Here is a 27,186-nt window from a genome sequence, read left to right on the forward strand (position 1 = left end):
AATCCTAGTCACCTTCAAATGCATGCACATTGGCCTCCATCCCTAACACGACAAAATTTGTAAACATAAAAAAATAAATAAATATAACATCATACTTTGGTTTAACTTATTTTAAAGTTAATTTTGTTAAATTAATAATTTTCTTAAAATTTAAACTGCCAAGATTTAGGTTTAATACGTATATCAAGTTTGAATGTGAAAAAATAGATAAAATTTGGATTCATATTCAATAAATAGACAAATAAAAAAAATGTAAATTACGAAAAAAGGGGTCGAACCCAAAATCTCCTATTAAATCAAGTTGTGATATCATGTTAAATCATCAATTATTCTAAAAGTTTAAACTTATAACATTTGTGTTTAATATGCATATCACGTTTTTTAACAAATTTGATAATTAATAATCTTTGCTTTAAATTAAATTAGTTAAATTTATTTATTTATTGGAGGAAGTAACATGGCAAGTGGTTGGATTAACATAAGGTAGGTTGGAAATGGAGGAAGACAAGTACTGATTGTTTTCAGGGAATTGAGGTTGTATGACATGAAATGGTGTAAACATATGATTTTCAAAAAGATAAGAAATTTTAAATGCATTAGAAACTAGGCACTGAGGTGGAAATGAAGTTGAACTGTAAAAATAATAACAGTATGGGAAAAGATAATAATTTATGTTTAATACTTTCACGATTTCTCATGTGCAGTGCTTACTAAAAATAGCATGCCTTGCATTTTAAAACGTGGTTTAGTTTTTAATTAGAGTAATAATGATACTAATTGTCTTCTCAAGCAACCAGTGGCTGCTGTTGAAGGTTATGAATCAAGACACTGCAGCCCACCCTCGTACAAATCAAAAGAGCAACCTAGCTGCAGTGTGCCACTAAATTAACATCCTCGATCTTGCTATTTCTTGCTGATGAGAGAGTACGAACCCATTAAAATATGGCAGTAAAGAAGAAAAAGAGAGAGGGAGGGAGAGGGGATGAATCCATTTCTCATTCAACTGTTTGAGGGCATATGCCGGGATTTTGGTTGGTCCCATGCGGCATCCTTGCAGAGATGGAAGGGGTGTGAGCGATTGGTGCGAAGTGGAGTGAGTTTGGCCAGGGATAAACTAAGGCATACTGGCGTCAACCAGAGGTTGCATGGGTCAATGGGTCATTAAAGCTTGGTGGCCCATTGCCCATACGAAAGGGCCTTCACGTCTCTTCAACCCACCTTAACTTCTGGGTTTTGTGTTTTTCAATAAAAATCATTCAGGGGTTAAGATTTATTTATTTCGAAAGTGAAAAAGAGTAGGGTGATGTGACGTGGTTTAAGACAGGCTTGCCTGGCTGCAGCAGAACTAATCAAGGCAAAAAGAGTGGTCCTTTGCTAAGCGGCTTGGTTTTGCGAATTTTCCGGTTCGAATAGAAGGTTAGTATATTTATATTTTAATTAAGACACCGACTCAAGCAAGTTGAGTGCCAACCCACCAGGCCACCATCAGTCTTTTAAGGGTTGAAGATGCTGATCAAGCCACATTCATGGTCATGACTTTCAATAAGTTTAGGTTGTTATAGCACCTTTCCTATTCAAATTTGTATTTGGTTTTAATATTAACTCCATATTTGAAGATAAGGCTTGGCTAAAGGTGGTAAAGATTAATATGATTTATCCATTCAAATTTAAATTTAGTATAACTTGCATAACTCGATCAATAAATAAGTTTTGAGTAATTAATTTATATAATATGAATTTGATTCAAATTGATTCCTTTAATAATGGTATTGACTAATCTAATTATAATTTTAAACTATTTAATTTATATTTAAATTATTTTATATTTGTTTTTAAATAAATTAATTAATTTAATTATATAAACTTACACAAGATCTAATTTAACCTAATTATTAAATAAAAGATCTTATTATTAAAAACGTGTTAACGGTATAATAATTATGCAAGATTTAAATTTATGTTTTAACACATTTATGATTCACTTTTGGATTGAATTCAACTACATAATAGGATATCTAAAGTTGAATACGATATAAAACGTAATCCCCACTTACATGAATTATCACCCCTTAACTCCCGCAGCTCTGCTCAGGTTAGTAGAAAAAATTAAAGAAAAAAAAATTGAGCTACTCATGATGTTGGCGGTTGTGGGACGAAAAGACAAGAAAGAAACAAGGAAACCAATAATGGATGCAATTAGAATTGGACCCTACATCACGATATATATATATATATATATAATCCCTTGTTGTGTTGCTGAAAATGAGGTTGGGGGGTTGGAGCACTGACGCTCACCAATTTGGAAACATTAATTGAGCTTAAAATTCAGGTAACTGCGAGGGATAACCCGGACAAAGCCCATGATTTTCTTAATTCCATGCAACGACAAATAATTGAACCCAAAACCTAACCAACATCATTAATTATTGGTGTTCCACACATCCCCATTTGTTTATCTTCCTGCGGAAAAAAAAACACCATAACGGCCGGTCGGGCAACATGGACTCAACCCCATTTACTCATCATGTCTTAATTAACCACACCCTTTTCACTAATCCCATACCATGCCAACATTAGTGCTCTTCTTTTTTTTTTTCTTTTCTTTTTTATAGATTCTAAAGCTACCCACTGGGTGGAAAGTCGTAAAGTTAGTGATAATTAATCTCCAAATTAACACAGACTTTGATGTTTTTTAATCTTAATACTAAATGGTTCCATTTCAAAAGAATGATAATTAATAGAAGGTGCTCCACCCACTACAGCTGGACATATATATACATTTTCTCTGGGCACACATTTTCTAGTTATGGTGAGGTGAGTCAACTAGATTTCTGAAAATGAACCCATGAAGGGAGAGGTCGTACGGGTCACAGCTCAGAGTTTTGATATGATTGGATTCTGAGCTAATGGTGGTGTGCAGGAGTGAAGCGTTCAAGTGGGTGCCCACTACAAGTATAAAATAAATCCAAGGACCAAGCTCAACTGAGCTTTTCTTTCTTTCTTTTTTTTCTTTTCTGAGATGTGCAGTTGTGATTGGTGGCAACTGGAAAAGGTCAAATGAATATTTTTATGGGTTCCCTTTTGGCCTTTTTCTGTTTTGTGTTGTGCCCATTGTTTGTATAAGTGAGTACCAATTCTATGGTGGGCCTGCTTCCTAACCACTCTTTCTGAAATTTGGTATTGTATCTTTGCCAGATGTTCTGCACGATTTGACCTTAAGTTTTCTTGAAGGTATAAATAAAGAAGTCCTAGCAATATTCATGGAATCAAGGATGCTTGTAGGAGTAGACTGCTTCCTTTAATTTTTCTTTCTTTCTTTTCAAATATTACACCTACGCATATATTTATATCTTAGAGGATAGATGGTTTCAACGAGAATCACTAGTATTCACTTTCCTCTCATCATCAACTGAATTCAATTGCTATACCAAAAGTCTAGTTAGGTGTGGCTATAAAAAAAAAAATTAACATTAATATGTTAATATTTAGATTTTATTATCTTATCACTGCATTAGTTTATATTTTACTCTTATTCTTTATACAGAGTCTTGATTTCATTATTTTTACTTTTATTCAATAATTTATATTTTTTTTGTATGCTTTCAATGATGAAGATTTGGAATTTACTAATTCCCTCTTGGGTACTTTAATTTTTTTTTTCCATATAGAATGGCCTTTTTATTATCTATAATTAAAATATATTTAGTGGAGTCCCTTTGTAAAATTATTAATATTAAGATACCTTTTGACCAAACTATACAACCAATTATGTGGGTTTTTTTTTTATAAAAAAAGCTTATTGGAAAGGACTTTTTAAATAAATAAATGTCATTTTATTATTCATTTTCTTTTTTTTTTCCTCCTAAATTTGAAGCAATAAAAAAATGAGAGACATGGAAAGGGAGGTGGGTTAGGTATTAACTTGGTGAAACCATTTTTGTATAATGATGAAAATAAAATATCATAAGATATAAATAGAAAAATCTCAATCTAAATATAATCTACCTTTTTGGTTTTCTTTCTATAAAAGCTACAAAGTGCTTTTTTTGAGAAAAATAAAATTGTTCTTTTCAACCTTTGAAACAACACATCATGCGAAACCTAAGTTAAGATGATTATTGAAAACCTAGTAAATTTATTTTAGTTTTAAGCTGTCAAGCTAGGAGTGTAAAATTTATTAACCCATTTACATTACATAAATTAAAATTATGTCCTTTTTTTTTCTTTTTGCATTTTTTTAAACACCTCTGAGACAAGTGATATGATCTCGAATATTAAAATGAATGTTTCATTCTACCACACTAATTTTTATTTTTATTTTTTACTTAAACAATCCCCATGATTTAAAAAATGGGTTTACGTGACCATGGGACACAATGTCATCATTAAGGTCAAATAAATCCTTATATCAAATTGGATTAATTTTGATATTATTTGTAATTATAACCCTTATTCATTTAAATTTCATTTATAACATTAAGAGGAACCCGTATAAATCTCATACAAAAAGTTCGTCTTCAAACATTTTGAGTTTCCGAAAACAATTCACTTCTATTTTTATTCATCTTTCAACTCACCAAACTTGCCGGTAATGCGTACTTGGATACTTGGGTGTGTTACACTTCCACCCATGGATTTTGAAGCTTAGTTCTTTTCTTTTTTATTGTTAAGATGACAAAAAAGAAGGGTGGTGTTGAGAAAAGAAGGCGCTAGAGGAAAACGATGGAAAAAGCAAAGCCAGTAGAGGTTTCAGGGGAAGGATGATGGTGGTGCATCAAGAAAAAGTAGGATGTGTGGAGTGGTACCACAATTCTTTCGATGGTACGTACTGTCTTAAAATTTTGAAATGGTACGGCCACATGTTCACCTATTCAAAACCAACATTGTTGATGACGCTAAGCATACATATATGATATCTGTATTCTGTAGGACCATTGCCCAATAATTGATCTACTTTCTTTTGCGATAATATGATCCACCCCCCTAGTCTATACTTCAACCAAAATACCCTTTTTGCTTCTCCATTTGCACATGCCTTTGCCTCATTTTCAAGTTCTTTCTGGCTTTCCCATTTTCTTTTATAAGGGGTGTAATGAATTTGAAAGTAAGAAATTGTAGGGCTACTTGTATTGGTGACCTGTATCTGTACGTGTACATCGTACGAATGTAATCAAAGAGATTCTTTCTGCCTTATTATTATTCTATTCTACTAAGAGTGCTCACTACTTTTAACACATGATTCAACATAGGACAATTATTCTTCAAATCATTTTTTTCATCTTGAAAAAAAATAAAAAATAAAAAATTGCTCTTAGAGCATTGAGAATTTGGGTTTCTAGAAGAGAATGTATGGTTGGTGGGCACCTAACACTTCCTCTAGTGTAACCCATAAAGGCACCAGATTGCAATTCTCTTTTGAGTATTAAAAAAAAAAAAAAAAAATTCTTGATTGAAAGTTATTCCCAAAACCATGACTAGGGTTATTATATTTTTTTCTTTATGGTAGTAAAAAAAAAAAACAACTTTAAATTTTGGAATTTATTGTTAAATTGTTTCTTAAAAAAATGATTTCAATAAAATAAAGTTATATCTTCAAAATATAACTTCTTGTTTATATTTCAATAATTGACATAGATTCAAATTTTCAACCATAATAAATTTTAAATTATTTTTACATCTAAGTTTTTTATTTTTTTACAAATATTTTATTTAAAGACTTGTATAAACTTCTTCCTTGCCACCATCTATTTAATTTAACCACATAAACAATGGAACACTTTTTAGGTTTCCCTTATGTTCAATAAAGAGCACCACCATATTTTTTTAAAGTACAGTATGCTGATAATATATCTACACCTCAAACCACATATTAAAATGATCATTAAAAAATAACCCATATTAAATTGCCCATTGTAGGGATGACAATGGGATGGGTTTTTTCGGGTACTCGTTTTACCCCTAATGGGACGAGATTCAATTTTAATAAACGGATTTGAAATTTTTTTAAAACCCGGGGTGGGTATTGCCCTGCCCTACCCCGTCCTGCCCTGATTATATATAAAATTAATTTTAAATTTTAATTTAATTTAAATTTTAAAATTAATTTAATTTATTTTTTATTTTACTATTTTTAATATATAGCTAATAATAAAATATTTTTAATAAAATAAGTTATAAAAATATAATAATTTAATTATTTATAAAATATATTTATTTTAATATAATTTAAAAAATAAAAAAGTTAAAGAGACGTAACATGGTAGGTATGAGAATTGATCATATCCGTTCTGTCCCGTTTAATTTTTTAAGTAAGACAGGGATGAGAATTATTTTGAATAAATGGGACGGGATTGGAATATGGGCGACACATCCCAAACCCTTCCCATTGCCGTTCCTAGCCCACTCAACTAAATATAAAAGTGATACTAAGTAAGCCTGCATATATATAATAATATGTAGCAATCACTTTTGTACTGAGATGACAAAAAAAGCTGCTTTGAAATACAAGGAGGAGGGCAGACTCGCAACTCGAACAAAAAGCTGCTTGCAGCTTGTCTCCACACTCACAACCTTGAAGGAAGTGACTGCACCCAAATACTAGGTTAATGTTTCTCTCACTGCAATTCAAATTATCTTATACTTAAAATCATTTTTTGCATTATAATATATCCATACACAAGTATTCTCTACCTTGAAACTATTGTTCAAGGCATTAAACACATTAGATTACTAAATAAAAAATATATTCTTTTTGTTGTCAAGTGCTTTGGAAAACAAGAGCATGCCATATAATTTTTGTGTTTGCAAAATAAAAAGTAAAAGAGGACTTTAGAGAATCTACAACTTAGCATTACTTTTACTGTTCATGGAGAGTTGCAGCCAAGCACTAAGCCAGAAGTGACCAAAAACAGAGGCCCATGGTGAAACATTGTCCTACATGGTTAGGGTAGGTTGCCTAAGATTAAGTAATGAAATTTGTTCATCCACTAGCTTGGATGTTTTTTGGTTGAGGTGATTTCCATTACAAAAGACAATCAGAAACCTGGTGGGTAAAGCAGGAAAAAAAAAAAAGAATCCCCTTACTTAACTAATATATCAAGTACGGATCATAAAATATAAATGAAGGTGTCCTAGGCATGTGTTGATCTTAAGGTGTTCTAGTTCCAGTTTATTTCCATGGCCCAATGCCTCACTTCTTCTCATTAATCTTCTTCCCACAATACTTCCAATGCTATGGCCAACGAGCGACCACCCAGCATCCTCCTCCACCCTCTCTAACACCACTGCAGCTTTGTGAATACTAAGGTTTGTTCACTACTCTTTATAAAATTTGGAAACAGGCATACGTAAATATAAGCTCAGATTTCAGAATCATTTTCTTGGTTTTGTTTCCTTTTATTTTCTAGTTAATAGTCTATGGCCTTCATTCAACCGCCATTCTCTGGTTTTCTCTCAGGTTGATGTCTGAAACTTCTGTAACCATGTGCACGGTTGATGAATCTCGAGGAAGTCCAAATGAAAGTGACCATTTAGTGGTAGTGGATCATGGGGATAGCAGTGAACAAAGAGACAAAATGAGAGAAGATATATTCGACGATAGGTATTTCGGACGCCTGCCGGTGAATGAGGTACTTGTCTCCTTCTCTCCTTCTTTGTCCCCCTCTCCATTGTCTTCACTTTCATCTCTGTGCATGTGTGCCACTTCTTCATTCTATTATAGCATATTTATTTATTATCCCCTGTTTATCCTATCTTGGGTTGGGATGGGGAAACAGGGCAGGGGAGATTGCGACTTGTTTATGAGTTTCCTTTGCTTTTCCGGTGAGGGGTCCGCCGGAATTGATGTGATGCTTCAAAGTTGGTGTTTTTTGAGGAGGAATTTACAACTTTTTATTTATTTATTTATTTATTTTAGTTTTGGTTTATTCATGTGACCAATAATAATTCATTTGTTTTTAAAACCGTTATTAATGGAAGAAGCCGTGAGTGGTGGGAAGGGATATTATTTTCTAGTCCTAATTCAACTCTTAGTGATACTGATAACCAATGACATAAAAATACATCAAGGTTTTAATGGTAAGAGAAGATAATTGACTGGCCATTTCAAATGAATTATAGTCAAAATGGTGGGTCAACTTGTAAACCGTCTCTGTTGGGTTGTCGAGGTCGAGCTATTAAGATTCCATCAACTAGCCCAATCCAAACTTCAGTGGTCCAGGAGCCATAGCTTGTCCTGGCCCTATCAAGATCAAATTAGACAAGATTAAAAAATGTTCCTCTTTTGATGGGCGGTCTTTGTTTATGAATCTTGCAAAGGGACCACTGTGGGAATCGAGTTTTGGGCATTCAATGTGTGCCTAATTCATCCCAAATCGAAAGTCATTTTCTTCTAATTGATGGTCAAGTTTTATAACTTGATAGTTTATGTTAAATAATGTGAAATTTAACCATTACATTTTTATCAAATTCATTAATATATGCAGAGCAACTTTTGGGCCATTGGAATATGCTCCAGGTTGTACAAGGAATCAACATTATCCTATGAATTTAAGCCACTGGGAGGGACCATCTGGGAGCCCTTTCCCCTTTGCGAGAACTATTCTGATGGGGACTTGAGTAAGAATGACCACTGAACCGTACTAAAAGAGCGAAACAGGTCAAAACAGTTGTGTCAGTGGCTTTCCTCCAGCTTTTTGATTTTGTTCAAGAATATCTACTTTACAAAGAAAAAAGAACGAGAATCATTTTTTTCTTTGCTGGGCCATGTGATCCCGATGCAAATGGATCAAACTGAATTTTTCACGACTGATTTGTTAGAATATGGGTGGAATACACTAGGGTACCTGCTTGAATCTTGAAAAGAACTGGAAAATTAAGGATCAGGGCTGAAAATCATATGATTCATCTTTCGCTTTTGATGTGTTCGGTCCATCTTTTTTATTTAGTCACCCACAAAAAAAAAAAAGAGGGTAGGATCGATCTATCATTTGATAAGTCTTGCTTTTTAATACCATGCCAAAGAGTTTTGAAATCAAATTGTGAAGTTTTTAAGGTTTGATTTCGGATTGTTTTGAACAATTTATGATGGGAACTGTTGCAGGCAGCAGAAGAGCTGCTAGCGCTGGCAAAGATCGCATGCCCCATAATACTGACGAGTCTACTGTTGTTCTCGAGGTCCATTGTTACGACGTTCTTCATGGGTCATTTCGGGCAAAGTGAGTTAGCTGGGAGCTCTCTGGGAATGGGGTTTGGAAATGTCTCAGGCATCTCACTCATGAAAGGCCTATCCGTGGGAATGGAACCAATCTGCTGCCAAGCTTATGGAGCCAAGAAAATGTCAGTAATCAGTCAAACCTACGTAAAGACTATATTTCTCCTATTTCTTGTATGCATCCCCATCATATTATTATGGCTGAACATAGAACCCATCTTCCTTCTGCTAGGTCAGGACCCAGGTGTTACAAAAATAGCTAAGGTTTACATGGTTTTCTCCATTCCTGATTTATTAGGACAAGCTAACCTCTTTCCTTTGAGGATCTTCTTGAGAACCCAAGGCGTAACCACACCCCTTACAATAGTTGCCATTTGCGCAACAATCCTTCACCTCCCAATCATCTATTTTCTAGCCGTTTACTTGAAATTAGGGACCAAAGGTGTGGCCTTGGCCTCTGGTTGGTACACCATCAACATTAACCTGGGCTTGTTAGGTTACCTTCTGCTGTCAAAAACCCCTTTAAAACCTTGGAATGGGCCTACAATTCTCACTCTTTTTCAGGGCTGGCGGCCATTGCTGGCTCTAGCACTGCCCAGCGCCTGTTCAGTGTGCTTGGAGTGGTGGTGGTACGAGATAATGCTCTTCCTCTGTGGCTTACTCAGCAACCCAGAGGCTAGCTTGGCGGCAATGGGCATCATCATTCAAACAACAGGGTTGTTGTATGTGTTTCCATATTCACTGGGCTTGGGCTTAACAACAAGAATCGGCCACAGATTGGGTGCCGGCCAACCATTCCGTGCCCAATTGACATCCATAGTCGGCCTAGTTGTGGCAGTTGCTTGGGGATTCTCAGCTTTTGCTTTGATGGTAGCTGTGAAATCTGTGTGGGGAAAGCTGTTCACCAGTGAGTCGCAGGTTCTTGTGCTGCTCTCATCCGCACTTCCGATTGTGGGGCTCTGTGAAATCGGAAACTCCCCCCAGACAGCGGCCTGTGGAGTCTTAACAGGTTCCGCACGTCCCACTGTTGGTGCTCGCGTAAATTTCATCACATTTTACCTCATTGGATTGCCGGTTGCGGTTCTCATGGGATTCAAATTCAAAATTGGTTTCCAGGGCTTGCTGTTTGGGCTAGTCGCAGCGCAAGGCTCCTGCATGTGTATGATGGTGTACACACTGATGCAAACTGACTGGAAGCACCAAACTAAGAGGGCAGAGGAGCTGACTCGGGCTGCAGGAGAGACGGATGACCTGGAAGCTACCCTTCTTGAATGATCTCCCCGCCGGCCGGTCCCCACAATTAAATTGACTTCCATGGAGGTTAACTACAATACATACACAGAGTGTCAAATATCCCTTTCATTGAGAGATTGCAGGGTTATTGATGTTCTCTAACAGCATACAACAGGAGAAACTAACAATAACTCTCTGTTACCGGTAATTGAATCCCTTACTAACTCATGTAGGAAAGCCAGAAGAGCCTTCTTTTTATTCGAAGGTGCAGGAAAGGCAGAAGCCCAGAAGCCCAGCGCCACGCTCTACATACAATGCCCAGTCCAAAATCGCTATAAGTAAAAGACGGCCATTTCTTTGAACTCTCCTGTAGAGAGTTTGGTTTTGTGGAAACAAAGCTAACAAACCATGTGTATAGAGAAGCCAACCGGGCTGCTGATGTTTTCGCTAATTTAGGTCATTCTCTAGAAACTAATAGGTTTCCCCAGTCAGATTGGTGTGTGGTTATTGGACATGACTGTAAGAACATTGTATTTGTCCCCATTTTTTTTTCCTTTCAATGAGTTTAATTTTCTTCTGTCGGAGAGAAGTTTAAAAAAAAAACGTATCTATACGTACCATTTGTTAGCTGCAAAACATGGTGGCATCCTCTTGCTAACATCTTGAATCCTGGAGAACCGTTTTCACCTCATTAGCCCAAGCAAAAATAATAAAAATGGAGGAGATCAAACTCTTTCTCTGAAACTCTCTCTTTTTCTTTGAAAAATAAGGAAAAATTCTCATTTTCCAAAAATTTTATAAACTAAATATAAGTTATGCCCTGTTTGACGGTGAATTCAAATTCTACTATTTGTTTTGAAATGATCTATGGTCGATTGATGCTTCGAAAATTTGAAGAAAAATACAAGGAAAAGAAAATAGAAAAAAAAAAAAACCAGACAAACTAAAACATAAATTTAAAATTAATAAATTATTTTTATGTATCATTTTAAATTTATTTAATTTATTTTAACTCTTTAAATATAAAGATTAAATAATTTTAAAATATATAAATTTTTAACTAATTTAAAATTTTCTTTTATTTTCCATAATACAACCAAATATAAGAAAATCATTTTACTTAACATTTTTTTCTTAATACTTTTCAAAAACCAAACATAATAAGTAATGATAACAAACATGATTAGAATGATAATAAACAAGATTAAAATAATAACAAACAGGTTTAAGATGAATCACTCTTGTCTCAACCTCGTCATGTTTATTTATATTTGTTCATATCCCATCTTATTTAATTTTTAAAGTTTTTTCAATTTTTTTCTTTCTAAAATTTTAAATTTTATTTAAAAGAAATAAAATGTATAAATAAATAAATATTAAAAGTATTTCTAATTTATTTTTATTAAAATTAATATTTTATATATGTTAAAAAAGGTTGAAAAATGAAAAAAAAATTTAGTTGAAATAATTTTTTATTTAACAACATATCAACCTATCCCGAAATTAAAAAAAAAAAAAATTCTCAAACTCATCTCAATTTATTTATCTTTATTGGAAACCATTTTTTTTAGATTTAATTATTTTAAAATATTATATCAAACATGTTTTTAATTTTTTTTTTTCCATATTTTACAATAGGTTTAAACTATTTTTTTCATGTCAAACAAGATTTTGAATCACTAAATATCAATTTTTAACTAAAAACAATCGTTGCTAACCCAACAATACAATTGAAACTTTACGCCGATCATAATGTCTTTAACCTTCTAAATCCTAAATCCATCTAAGCAATGCAAAAAAAGAAAAAAAAAAAAAAATTACATCGAGAGACTTGAAAGTTAAAATAAATAAATAAGAAAAAAATCTAAGACTTAAGGTTCAAATTTCGCATGAAATCTAATTCCAAATCCAAACTACTCTAACACATAAAATTCCTAATTTCCAAACAATTTAATTTTCTCACTGTGAAAACGGGCTTTGAGCAAAAGATAAATTGTCACCAACAAATACTCATGTTTTGCGGTCATTTAACACCTCAACTCCATGATCTTAGAATGTGAATTGATCCAAACATTTATTTTGTAATTGAAAATTATTAATTATCAAATTCCTATTTATAGTAGTAAATTAAATTCTATAATCCTTAAATTTTAATTTTAATATTATCCAAATAATTTTAAACTTAACAATTCAAATAGTCATTATATTCTAACTTTTAAACAATGTCAAAAAATAAAGTTTAAACTAAAATCCTAACAATAACAAAATCTCATTATAATCGTCATTTTTTGTCCAAATTAAAAGTACCTGAAAGATTATCAACGAGAAAAAAACGAACTCAAAATCCAATAAAGATTATTATTATTATTATTATATTCTCTCTTAACAGGGAAGTGCACTAGCTCCCATTTTTCTTTTCTTTTTCAATTTTTTTTACATCGACAATATATATTTTATTATTATTATTATTTTCCCTCTCTCATTCTTTTTCCTTTTGGCCATCACACAATGATGATCCTTCATTTTTTTTTTCCCTTTTAAATATCATAAGTTGATATGCACAACAAAATCTTTTCCTTCAAGTCAAACACCTTATATATGTATTCAATTCATTTCACACATTTCTTATAATTTTTTTTTCTACATTTTCTTTTTATTTAAGATCTATAATTTGTTTCTCTTCTATTTATTTTTTAATTTCATTGTTTAAATCTACTCATTTGAATATTCTAAATTTTCTTATATTTTCCAATAAGTCAACTTATGTTCATAAATTTTGAATATTTTTTTATCTAAAAATAAATAAATACACAAACACTACTTTAGAATGAAATCTTTCAAACAATTTTTAAAGTGTTCAAAACTATTTAACGAATTTGAAATACTGATTTAAGGATTAGAATCTTACCTGAAAAAAATAATTTTCAAACCTTAATCTTCAAAAACTTCAACCCTACATTTTCTCATTTCTTTGATCTCCATGTAAAAGGATTTACGTACAATGAAATTAGGAAATCTAATCTACACCTAAGGGTTTTTAATTCAAAAAAAACCTTTTTACCCTTATTTAATTTATTTATGATTTATTTATTCTAATTTGTGGTTTTACCACTAACAATAAATTTGGGGCATTACATCTTCCCCTCAACAAAAGTTTAGTGCTCTAAATTGACATGCCTAGGTCTTGAAATAATTGACAATGCTTTTCTTTTATCTCCTTCTCTAATTCCCAAGTGGCCTCTTGAATAATATCATTGCTCCTTTGAACCTTTACCAATTTGACAATAGTGTGACATAGTACCTTGCCCATCGCATCTAAAATTTGAACAAGTACTTCTTCATAAGTTAGATCTTCTAAAAATATGAATAGGCTTTAACTCCACAACATGAGAAATAAAAAACATATTTTCTTAAAACTGATACATGGACTATATTATGAATCTTACACAAGCTTGGGGACAAGGCCACTTCATACGCTAAAGTGTAAACTTTTTCCAAGATTTCAAACGGCCCCACAAACCAAGAACCAAGCTTTACCTTTTTCCTAAATCTCATCACAAACTTCATAGGTGAAACTTTTAAGAAAACAAGATCACCAACTTCAAACTTCAAATCTTGTATGCAATTATTAGCATAATTCTTTTGTCTACTTTGAATAACTTTCAATCTTTCTTTAATTAAAGCAACATTTTCCAACTGTTAATTGCATAAATTTAGGCCTTAAATGTTTCCTCTTTCCAACAACAATAGATCGACATCTCCTTCCATACAATCCCTCAAAAAGTGTCATCCCAATGCTACCTTGAAAGCTATTATTATATGCAAACTCTACTAAAGGTAAATAATCATCTCAATTACCTTCCAAGTCTAAAGCACAAGCCCTCAACAAATCTTCTAAAACCTAGATTACCTTTACTAATTAACCATTGACTTAAGGATAGAAAGTTATACTGAAACTCAACTTAATACCTAGATCTTTCTCTAGACTATGCCAAAATCTAGAAGTAAAATGAGGATTTGTCTTGGATACTATATAAAGAGACACCCCATGCATTCTCATAATCTACTTAACATAAATAAAAGATAATTGGAAAAAAAAATAAGCAGACTTTGTCAATCGATCAATAATCAACCAAATAGCATTATTACCCCTTAAGGTTCTTAGAAATCTTGTCACAAAATCCATGGTAATATGTTCCCACTTCCATTCAAGAATAGAAAGTGGTTGTAAAGACCCTACTAGTCGCTGATGTTTAGTTTCCACTTGTTGACTCATCAAACATTGAGACATAAATTGTGCAATATCCTATAAAGTTTAACTACCAATAATTTTGCCTTAGATCTTTGTAGACCTTCATCCCTCCAGGGTGGATCGTAAGCCTAGAACAATGTGTTTCCTCCAAAAGCTCATTCCTTTAATCTCCATCATTCGGGACATAAAGTTTAATCCCAAATCTCAAGATCTCGATATTTAGTAAAACAAAACCAGGCTTACCATTCTTCTTAACTTCTTCCATAAATTGTACTAATCACAAATCATTCTTCCATAAATTGTACTAATCACAAATCATTCTTTCGTAAGGTTTTAACTTTCTCAACCAAGTATGGTTGTACTCTGAAATTTTCCATAAGAGTTCTTGAGTCCAGAACTCTAATATGGACTTATAAAGACCTCAAATCCTCTAGTAACCACCTCTAACAACCTCTAATGCCCATATCTAATTTGAAAAACAATATTTAGTACAACCTAACCTCTGACCCTCAACTTATGATATCCAGACTGAAGATCGATCTCAGGGAACACATATGCGCCTTGAAGTTGATCAAACAAATCATCAATTCAAGGAATAGGGTATTTGTTCCTCATTATTACCTTATTCAACTCTCTATAATCAATGTAAAGTCCCATTGATCCATCATTCTTTTTCACAAATAAAACTAAAGCTCTCCATGATGAAACACTAGATAAAACCCTTATCTAACAACTCCTGAAGCTAAAGCTTCAACTCCTTAAGTTCCATAGGCGCCATCTTGTATGAGGCCTTAGAGATAAGAGTTATCATTTGTACTAATTCAATGGTAAACTCCACATTCCTCTTTAATGGCAAACCAGACAAATAATCTAGAAAAACATTACGATAATCCCTTATAATGGGTATATTATTCAACTTTAAATCATTTTCATCATTCACCACATAGGCCAAAAAACCTTGACAAACCTTCCTAAGCAAGAAACTAGATCGTAAGGTCGAGATTGTACACAATAATGTAACCACATGTTTTCCCTCAAAACTAAACTCAAGTTGACCAGGAATGTGGAAAGTCACCATTTTCCCAAAATAATCACAAATGTAGGATAAGAAGCTAACCAGTAAATCCCCAAAATCACATCAAAATCCTAAATATTAAGGAATACTAAGTCAATTGGCATATCCCCATAATCAATCATCACAAGTCAATTTCTAAGCATTATATTAACCATAATAGATTTCTCATAGGAGTAGCAGCAATCAAATCAAAGTCTATGTTGGTAATTATCATAGCTAACAAACCAACAAAAGATACTAAAACAAAAGAGTGTGTTAAGTCTAAATTAGTCATTAAGAAACCAATTATACAATTTAGAATAAAGAAGGAATTGGAATTTAAACTAGATAATTTGAAACTTAAATTAATGTCACTCATTTATCCCTAAAAACTAAAACAAGTTCCTAACAAGATCATAACCTAATACTCTAATACCACTTTATCACGCCCCAAGACCCACTTACAGGGTGTGATGGTCATTTCACACTTCAAGCCTGAAAGCTCAAAGTGTGAATTAACCAAAACATTTATTTTGTAATTATAAGTCACCAATTACCAAATCCTTATTCAAAGTAGTAAAACAAAATTCTATAATCCTCAAATCTCAACTTTAAAGTTAACACATTAACCAAAGTGTTATTGTTCAAACAACTTTAAACTTAACAATTCAAACAATCATTAAATTTTTAACTTTTAAACAATGTCCAAAAATAAAGTTTAAACTAAAATCCTAACAATGACAAAGTCCTATCTTAACCATCAATCATTGCCCAAATTGAGGGTACCTAAAAAATTATCAAGGAAATGGAATGGGCTTAAAGCCCAATAAGAAATATTAATATAGTTTCATGAATCAAACATTTTCAATTATGGTTACAAATAGGAGATACAATGTATAATTTTTTTCATAAAAACTTTTGAATTCAAACATACTAATATATTAAAAACTTTTCAATCAAGCATTTTCATATTTATGTCAAAATAATTTCATATCAAATCCTAATTAAATTGTGGACCCTTACCCAATCAACCGACCAACGTGACTCGCTATTTTAAAGGTGAAAGGGAAAACTGGTTTTCGAGTTTTAAAAAATTCGTCCTAGTAAGGAACGGTTTTGTTTGGAGTCGTCACTTACTTTTTATTTTTATTTTTAAATGAAAAAATTTTAAGTAAGAACAAAAACCCTAGCATGACTCTAGTCAGGAAAAAACGGTATGCGAAAACTAGATTCTAGGTCCAGGGATCAGGTTACCTATCAGGAAGGTACCTTATGCGAGGTAGCACCCCTCTAGGCCAGAAATCACATAGAACTGAGTATATAGGAGCATATGGGTCAAAGATCAAACAAACCTTGGGCTAAACAAATGACATGAATCACATAGACCCACATAGTATTTAGCATGCACATACACTCAACAAGTCAAAATCGTAGTGCATACCTGAGCTCCCAGCCAAGCGTTGCGTAAGAGGTCAGTTAATAAGCTCAAATGCACAACAAATATACTTAGCAATCATGCACCAAGCATTCATGTGAATTTCATTATCCAAAGCCGAAGTACATACCTGTGGTCCCCAGCCATGCGCTGCAAGGAAAAAGTGAGGCAAGTAATACAAGCATACAACATGCACTCTCAATCAAGCATCAAATCTCATACCCAAAAGGGAGGGAAACATGTCAAAATGAAATAAATGGTTTGCTTTCTTTTGCACACATTCCTCTAAATTCCATATTCTCATCCATGAAGTGGACTCACATGAAATCTAACCAAACCGAACTCTGACCTTAAAGGTGGCCCACAAGTGCCTTGGAGCCTAAGGGCTCAAGCCACAACAAAAGTGGGGGTCAAAACATGCTAAAACTAGGGCTGCCTAGCAGAACCTACCTGTTCAACTGATTGAGAAAATTTCTGAAACTTTACCAGAAGATTCCTCGAAGAATAAGGAATCCAACAAAAATAAAAACGGAGCTCAATTCCAAGCCCGGATGAGGGAGAATCGGCGGAAACAATGCAATGTGTTTATAAAACGGGGCTACCTAGCAGAACCTATTGAACTTGTTCCCAACCGATTCAAACGACTGATAAAAATTCTAAAAATTTACCAGAAGATTCCTTTAAGAATAAGGAATCTAACAAAAAAACGACACTCAATTCCGAGCCCGGATGAGGAAGAACTGCTGAAACAATGCAATGTGTTTATAAAACAAGGCTATCTAGCAGAACCTGTTGAGTCGGTTCCCAACCGGTTTAACTGATTGAGAAAAATTTTGAAACTTTACCATAAGATTCCTCGAAGAATAAGGAATTAAAAAAAACGACGCTTAATTCCGAGCCCGGATGAGGGAGAACCGGCCAAAACAATGCAATGTGTTTATAAAACGGGGCTGCCTAGCAGAACCTATTGAACTGGTTCCCAACTGATTCAACTGATTGAGAAAAATTCTGAAACTCTACCAACAAATTCCTTAAAGAATAAGGAATCTAAAAAAAAAAAATAAAGCTCAATTCTAAGCCTGTGTGAGAGAGAACCAGCCGAAACAATGCAATGTGTTCCTTGTAGAAGGCCAAACCCGAGCCACCCAACCTTATTAAAACTAAGGCCACGGGACTCATTAATCAACCAACAATGCAGCCCCCCTGAACTTAAGAAACCCAGTTGAAAATTCGGCCACACGGACATCCACATGCGACTACCTAAATCTCTTGAAACCAAACTGAAATTTCATTCACCTGAAGCCTCCCACCTACAGCTACTTAAATCCTATGGAACAAACTGAAATTTCAGCCACATGGAACCTTTACATGTTGCCATAAGACCTAGGGTTTAAGTCCAGATTATTGATGGGCAGCCCCAAATTAAAAAAAACAGAGAAGGTCATGAAGACCCTTTCTCAATACCAAGCAAGAGAGGTTTAAAGAAAAAAACAAGTGACAGAAACGCCCATACCAACATAGCCACCTGAATCTAACATCTAAGAAGTTCCTCAATCTAAAGCTACAAGGCCATAAGAATCATTCCCTTAATAATCAGGAGGTCACAATGACCTTCAACCAAAACCAAAACTAATGAAGGCAGTGACCCTATTACTCACACATCAAAAGTAGGCCACTCCCTTCCAATTCCTAATCAGAACCAACCCAAAATGAGACATCCACAACAAACATAAAAAATGAAACCATGCAACAATTACATATCAAGAGCATCCATAAAGTGACTATTAAAAAAAAAAAACAGGGAGAATCATGAGCAGTGCAGAATTTCTCTTTTATGCCACAAAATTAAAGAAAATAAAAACAACAATCCAAAATACCATGCCTGAGAACCCCCCTCCCAAGATGAGCATGAAAGTTAAGATATTCAATGGTGGAAAAGAAGATTATAAACTTGGAGTTCCATTCATGAACATCATCTATTGACAAGGGGTGCAACTCAACACACCTTTAGCAAAGCAAACAGAATACAACTTACAACTAGAGTGAGGACAATAAAGCAAATTCCTATTTCTCAAAGGAAAACTCAAAACAGAGCCATGCCATTCTAAATCGATATAAGGAGAAACATATCAACCGAACTATGAACTGAGAAATAGATCAAAAGGAAGCAAAGAGGAACAATACCAAATCCTCAAACACTCCTTATTTGAAACAGCCATAGAAGTTTCAACAGTCTCTTAAACAGAGAAGAAAATCTAAAAGGAATGGAATGAAATACCAGAATCAGTGCTTACCAAATTGTTCTCCCTTCAAGCAGAAATTCGTTTAGTTTCAAGGCTGTCTTTCTTTCAAGTCCTCGCCAATCAAGAGTTTCTTACTTTTTTTTTTTTCTCTTTTTTTTTTCTCTCTAGGTGCCAACCCCTCAGAGACCCTTAGACTTTTCCCCCACGTTTTCCATTCTCCTTTCTGTAGAGACCCCCCCCCCCCCAAGGATTTCTCAAAAACCTATTTTTCTTTTTTCCAAACGTCTCATCTTTTTTTCAAAACCTCTCAAACTTTTCTCCTCAATATCCGCACCACACCTTTTTCTTTCCCATTCAACCCTGGAAATCCTCACCTTCAGCTTTGGAACCCCAACTCATTCAGCTCTCCCTTTCTCGAGGTGGGCAACTGCCCTCATAACTTTATAATTCCTTGCCCGCCAAGAATCCACATGGATTCAAGGTGGGTTACAATCCATTCGCGAAATGGCCCAAATCGGACCTAAAACCATTCTCCAAACCTAATTAGAGAACCAACGAGAAAAAGGACATAAAAAATGCCAAAAACAGAGTCGTTCGCCAGCAGCCCCGATGAACCGGTCAAACAGATTGAGCCGATTGCCCATCTGGTCGACCGATTGAGAAAAATTCTCAAATTTTGACACAATGTTCCTTGAAGAAAAAGAAATCCAACAAAAAAACGGTGCGCAATTCCGAGTTCGGATGAAGGAGATATGATCGAAACAAGCCCAAGTGCTCCGTATTTGAACCTGCTCCTATGAACTCCAACTGAACTGAAGTTTTGAGGAGACCTCACTTCCTTCCTTTAGCATGATGTGAACAACCAGGGAATTGGTCATGACGACACTCCAAAATGAACTACACACTCGCACTACATTAGACCGCAGATGAACCTACACAAGGCTCGAAACCGATCAAGCCCAAAAGGGGGGCCATGACGATGCCATACGGAAAAAATTGGGTGCATGTGATACTCCTAAGATAAATGCAAGTGTCGAAGAACAAAATTGAGGGTTTACTTATGGTTATCAAATAAAAAATGATGTATAATTATGTGAGACTTTACAAATTGGTGGGTAGTCGTAAATTTGTTCATTTTAAGGTGGATGAAACTAAGCACTATTAATATTAGTAACCTTTAACCAAATCCCTAAAGATTGGAGTTCAAAACAATTACATACCACACTAAAAAATGTAAAGGTCAACAACTATATTCTATTGATAGAGCCAAAAAGTCAATTATTATATCTCGTTAACTAGGGTTAAAAAAGTTAACTATTATATCATATTGATTAGAGCCAAATAAATCAAAGTCAAACATTTTGTTTCTTTTATTCAAACTTATAAAAGGATAATATCTCTATATTTTCCTGTTATAAAAAAAAATGTTCTAACATATTTTTAATATAAAATATATTTGATCTATGCATAGAAATAAAAATAACATTTTACATATTTCAAAACAACATATGAAAAGAAAATTATTTTTGTTTATAAAATTTGCATTAATTTCCTTTACCTCAAAGAAGTACTCAAAATCCTGAATAATCTAATCTTGTAAAAAAATAATCATCTCCGGATATAATATAAGAAAACCATTATTACTATTGACTATTTCTCTAAAAATTATCAAATTGATATTTCTATTTTTTTTCTTCTTAACCAATAAATCAATTTAATTAAAGAGTTTCCAAATTTTTATAAAATTTATGCTCTTTTCCAATCCTATTCCAAGAATGTATCTCTATCCTTACTTATCTAAACTAAATATCTCAAAAACCTATTTCTTATATTTAAAAATATATATTTTCCTATTATTATTATTATAATTTTATATTATCTTTCCTAAAAACTTTAGAACCATAATCATTACATCATTCTTCCATTTCTTTCTCATTTTTTTATCTTTTTCTTCTTCACACAACACACATCAACTTGTGTTATTATTATTAGGGAGAATTACCAAATATGGTGGGGTGGTACTAATAAGTCCTCCAAGGGATCACCAACTTTTAAAATTCCTATGAAGAACTCAACTTTTAAGAGGATAATTTTACTCTTTAAATGATTTTTTCTTATTGTTCCTTATAAATATGAGAAAAACAAAATAAAGCATCACCTGACACCTACATAGACGGTGAAAAAATAATGGAAGAAGACTAGAGCAAGAAAACCACCTCAAAACCCTAAGCTCTAACATTTTGATCTACTCATCGTCATGGTGGTTATTTTCTTCTTTGTAAATAATGACATGAAGAAGCTTGAGAATACTCTTCATCACAAGTGTGTTAATCTCTTTCTCTCGATAGAATATTCTTTTTTTTTTTTTTTTTTAAGAAATCCTTTGGCAATGATTTCAATGTCTAGGTTTTCTTTTGAGTATTTGAGAAATTTGTTTTACAGATTTCAATTTTTTGGGGTTTTATTTACAATCATTCTGCTACATTCACACCCAAAAAGTGGAAAAACTCTTAAAAAGACATTAGTGTTCAATCTTCTACAATTTTTTTTGAGTATTTGAGCAATGGGATCTAAAACAATAAATTAGGGCAATGAGTTTTGGTTTATTCTAAAGGTCCTTTTCAAATTGATTTTTTTTTTTCCATTTGTGTCTCCCTTAGCCTCCACCTTTTTTCTTTTGGTACCTCTCATCTACTATTAAGATTGTTACTTTTCAATGTTGCTTGTTCGATTTTGATTTTGGGTTCTTATGGAAATGGATTTCCTACATTATTAGATGAAATTCTCATGAAAATGAGTTTCTTACATCATTAGATAAAATAAATTAAATAGATATTTACCTATTAAAATATGTATAGATAGAATTGTAAATTTGTTTTTTTTTTTAAGTAAATAAAATAATTGTTATTTCTTTTATAAATAGACATGAATTGTATATTTTGTAAAAGTATTTCGTCTAAGTAAAGAAAAAATGTCACTTCAAATTTTTTTTTTTTAATATCTTTGATATTGCAATTAGATTGTCATTTGAAGTTTATTTGACTTGCGAATTCAAATTGGTACTTTATTTGGCTTTTAAGGTTGGTTTATAGCATAAGGTATATATGCTAGGAAATATGGTATGATAATCCACAACTCTCCGTTTCGTAAAACAAAAGTTCATAAATTTCTAAATCACATCATATTGTAATATATCATAATGTTAGAATATTTGTATTATAAGTGTAGTGCATTTGTGTTGTAAACAAACTTTATAATAAAAATATTAGTGTTTAAAGTTCCTTTTTAAACCTCATTGGGTATTAACACATCATACATGTATTACTATCAACCACTCAATGTATTGAAATTACTTAATGATTTTTATTTTTTTTTAAAACCTATAAACCTTAAAAATTCAAATTAATACTTTATTTACTTATAAAATTGGTTTGTAATATAAGGCATATCCATAACCGTCAATTTTGTAAAAAAATATTATAAATTCCCAAATTAGGTCATGTTATAATTGTATCGTAATGTTAATATAATTATGTTATAAGTATAATGTATTTGTGTCGTGCCTGAATTTTATAATAAAAGTGTTAGTGTTAGAAACATTTTTTTATACCCTTTGACATTGGTATTAACACATCATATAATTTTATATTAAATCATCGATAATCTTATAATATAAGACAATATGTATTGATTATAACATAGAAATACTTTCTAGCAATTTTTAAGAGAAAATGACTAAATACATGGTAAAGTTTATGAGATAACCTATAATAATCGATGATAATAAAGTTCGAGATATCATCTATTAGTGCATGAAGAACACACAAAATTCATAAAGCTTTGCTAAAAATTCATGTGGACCCTTTGAAGATAAATGATGTTGAAACAATTTGCATGTTAATGAATTCTTGTACTCTATTTATATGTTAGTGAATTTTTTTTAATTTTTTTCTTCATATTCATTAAGCATACCAAAAGGTCAAATAATTAGACAAATAAGAGTTCAATTGTTTTAATATTTGTAATATATGTTTTTTTTTTTAATGTAATAGGACGCTTAATAGATACTACTCATCTTATTCAAAAAATTTATATAGATGTTCAAGGCAAATTGAAATTTTTTTGTTGACATTTTATTTCAATTTTTTAATACATATTTTTCCAACTGAATATAAATCAGAATTACTTCTTTTTAATCTTATTAGTTGAATATTTATAAAAATTTTGGTTATTTATAATGATTCAAATTGCTCCTCATTGGTATCAATTCACCTACTACTATTACTTATGTATTTAATTATTTTTTGTAAGAAAATGAAACCATGTGTATTGGGGCTCATTTTCATGCAAATTATTTTTCCAAGTGTCACGATCTTGGGAGACCACATGTCGTCTTTGGAGAGGCTGTTGGAGAATCAGTTAGTAGTTTGAAGGATGCAATGGGGAGAAAACAGGTGTTGATGGAATATTTTGGAAGAGCGTATTTCTGTCAGGGGGAGTGAAACCGTTAAGGATGAGGGGATATTTTTATCTTAGAGAGAAGGGTGGCTTGGTAGGCAAGACATCCAGGGGATCAAGGGAACTTGAGAGAAATGAGAGAAAATGTGTTTTTTTGGGGTTACAGAGAGGAAAGAGTTGTTTTAGATTGCTTGAGGAGCAGCTTTTTAAGGGAAATGTCGAGCTGAGCATTTACCAAAGAAGGAGCAGTGAGCTGCAGCCCAAAACACCTAATTGGGAAATATACTTTCAGGTATGGTTGTTATGGTTTTCTTGTATATTTTCATTTTTCATATTTCTCATGTCTCATTCTATGTGATTTCAACTCTGCTTGTTGGGTTGTTTTGGTTTGGTGATTATTGGTTTAATATTTGAAGAGCTTGCTGCATTTTATGCTCTATTCTGGCAAACATTTTCCATTTTAACCCACTGATTGTTAGACCCAGGGATAAAATAATGAAATGGGTTCAACATATTTGTAAAATGTTCCATGATCTGTTACCATTTCTATTCTCTTGCTTCCCCGTTTTCTCCTAAATGTACACTCAAGGCTTTAAGACTGGAAATTTGTATCGATGCAATGGCGGAGAATGAATTGATGTGCGGAACATTTGATGGGTGACTCGTGTGATTAGATGGGAGCCTTATATGTATACCTTGTGGGAAAGTCATTCTTCTGGATGAAATGAGAAGGTAGATGCTCTCCTTCTGCCACTGAGAGAAACTGGGTTGAAGATGAACCCAATAGTTTATAGTAAGATGGTTGATGGGTCTAAGTTCTCGCACTGATTCATCCTGGAGGTATGGCATTTCTGTAAGAGATGGTGAGAGACCTGTTAAAGGAGACGATGAGGTGTCTGTAAGTGATGAGGAAAATATTAACATATCTACTGGCATGTTCGATGATTCTTATGAATCTGATTCATAATAAGATGAAAACCATAATTTAGTCATGGTTAATGAAGCAGCATGATTCGATTGAAAAGATGATGATGACTATGAAGATGGAGAGGTCCGAGAACCACTTATGCATGCTGATGTAGGTGTTAAAACTCAACCAAGGTGAATACCCTAATTTCATATATACTGGAATATTTCTTGTTATAACTCAACCAAGGTGAATACCCTAATTTCATATATACTGGAATATTTCTTGTTATAACTCAACCAAGATGAATACCCTAATTTCATATATACTGGAATCTCCTGATTAAAAATGAGTAGAAAAATAATAGCGGAAACATACCTGAATCCATTGAAGGAGAAACCTTATAGGAAGAAAACCCTTGAGATGGTCTTCCAATTCTGGCCACTAGATTCTCTGTCAATTTCTCTCTGAGAGGATTTTCGGAAATTGGAATGCGTAGTGGTAGAATGGGGACCATAACCCTATTTATAAACTGCTAGGGCAGTTTTAATTTTATCACAATTATATTTCTGCCCCTCATAGAAATAATAATTATCTAATGGTATCTACACAATAATCTCATGACAATTATACCCTTAAGCCAATTAATCAATTATTAATTAGATCACTATATTTAGGCTTAATTAAATGATAGCACACACATTTTAATTATTTACATGTGTGGCCCAAATTATAGATTAATTACAAAAATTAATCTAACAATCTCCCACTAGGCCACATGCATATGTAATCAAATAAATGTACTTAACCTTATGAGCTCAAAATTTGCTATCATGTCCTTAGGGTATATCCGAACAATCTCGTCCATTAACTATACTGACATAGGATCAAGGTGGTCTTTGTTACATCAATCGTTACTAGACCAATCAATGGTCACATATATCTACACAGCTAAATGACATAGATCAATCATGAGTGCATAGCATGGAAATTACATGCAATGTGATCTATTCGTGCCTATTTCCAACTGGTCCTACTTAACTTTATTGAGATCAAATCTTTAGCATAATTTAACAGAGTGCAATAAAATGAATACTTTATTTCTGCAGAACACAATCCAAATTTATAGATAAAGTCTAAACATAACATAGAGCAATATACAATGAATAATATAAACTCCCACTAAATTTGGATATCCTCAAATGAGACAACACCCATATGAGCAGTGTGCTCATGAAAGACCTTGGGTGGTAATCCCTTTGTAAGCGGATCCGCTATCATGGAGTTTGTTCCAATATGCTCTATGGATATCTGTCCACTCTGTACTTTTTCTTTTACAACTAGGAACTTGATATCAATGTATTTTGATTTTGTAGAACTCATGTTGTTATTGGAATATAAAACTGCTGATTTATTGTCACAAAATATCTTCAGTGGTCTTTCAATACCATCCAGAACACGCAGCCCAGTGACAAAATTTCGTAGCCATATTCCTTGATTGGATGCCTCATAACATGCTACAAACTCTGCTTCCATGGTGGATAATGTTACAAGTGTCTGTTTGGCAGACCTCCATGAAATTGCTCCACCAGCCAACAGATAAATATAGCCTGATGTGGATCTTCTGCTATCTTGGCATCCAGCAAAGTCGGAGTCGGAATACCCAATGAACTCCAACTGATCCAATCTCCTATATGTAAGCATGTACTCTTTTGTTCTCTGTAAATATCTCATAACCCTCTTGGCTGCTCTCCAATGATCCATTCCAGGGTTACTTAGATATCTGCCTAACATGCCAACAATGTACGCAATATCCGGACGTGTACATACCTGAGCATACATTAGACTCCCCACAGCCGAAGCGTAAGGAATCTTATGCATTTCTTGACTTTCTAAACTATTTTTAGGGCATTGATTAAGACTGAATTTGTCTCCTTTAGCGACAAGGGTATCACCTGGTTTGCTATTTTGCATGCCATACCTTTGGAGGACTTTATCAATATAGGTCCTTTGTGACAATCCTAAAATACCCCTAGAACGATCTCGGTGTATCTGGATTCCTAAGACAAATGAGGCATCACCAAGATCTTTCATCTCAAAATGTTTTGATAAAAAATCTCTTGGTGTCGAGCAATATGCTAATATCATTTGTGGCTAGCAATATGTCATCGACATATAAAACCAGGAAAATATACTTACTCCCACTGAATTTGTGATACACACATTCATCCATAAGATTTGCCTCAAAACCATATGAGACAATAATTTGATGAAACTTGAAGTACCACTGACGAGAAGCTTGCTTGAGCCCATAAATGGATTTAATTAATTTACAAACCATATTCTTTGAGTCTTCGGACACAAAATTTTCTGGTTGTACCATATAAATTGTT

At 33.1% G+C, this 27,186-nt stretch overlaps 1 protein-coding gene across 1 annotated transcript; it reads left to right on the forward strand.

The window, feature by feature from the left end:
* Positions 1-7,161: 7,161 nt before the first annotated feature.
* LOC117921019 (protein DETOXIFICATION 53) lies at positions 7,162-11,021 on the forward strand. Its single transcript, XM_034838761.1, has 3 exons — positions 7,162-7,305; positions 7,457-7,628; positions 9,101-11,021. Exons 2-3 carry the CDS (start codon positions 7,461-7,463, stop codon positions 10,484-10,486), a joined length of 1,554 nt encoding a protein of 517 aa, XP_034694652.1. The 5' UTR covers positions 7,162-7,305; positions 7,457-7,460; the 3' UTR covers positions 10,487-11,021.
* Positions 11,022-27,186: the final 16,165 nt, after the last annotated feature.

The sequence above is a fragment of the Vitis riparia genome, chromosome 8, assembly GCF_004353265.1.
Source record: "Vitis riparia cultivar Riparia Gloire de Montpellier isolate 1030 chromosome 8, EGFV_Vit.rip_1.0, whole genome shotgun sequence".
NCBI classification, from domain to species: Eukaryota; Viridiplantae; Streptophyta; class Magnoliopsida; order Vitales; family Vitaceae; genus Vitis; species Vitis riparia.

Excerpts from the sequence above, each read along its gene's own strand:
- LOC117921019 (XM_034838761.1), top strand. The coding sequence starts at position 7,461 with ATGTCTGAAACTTCTGTAACCATGTGCACGGTTGATGAATCTCGAGGA. Across the intron at positions 7,629-9,100 it reads GACGCCTGCCGGTGAATGAG|GCAGCAGAAGAGCTGCTAGC; the intron begins GTACTTGTCTCC and ends GAACTGTTGCAG.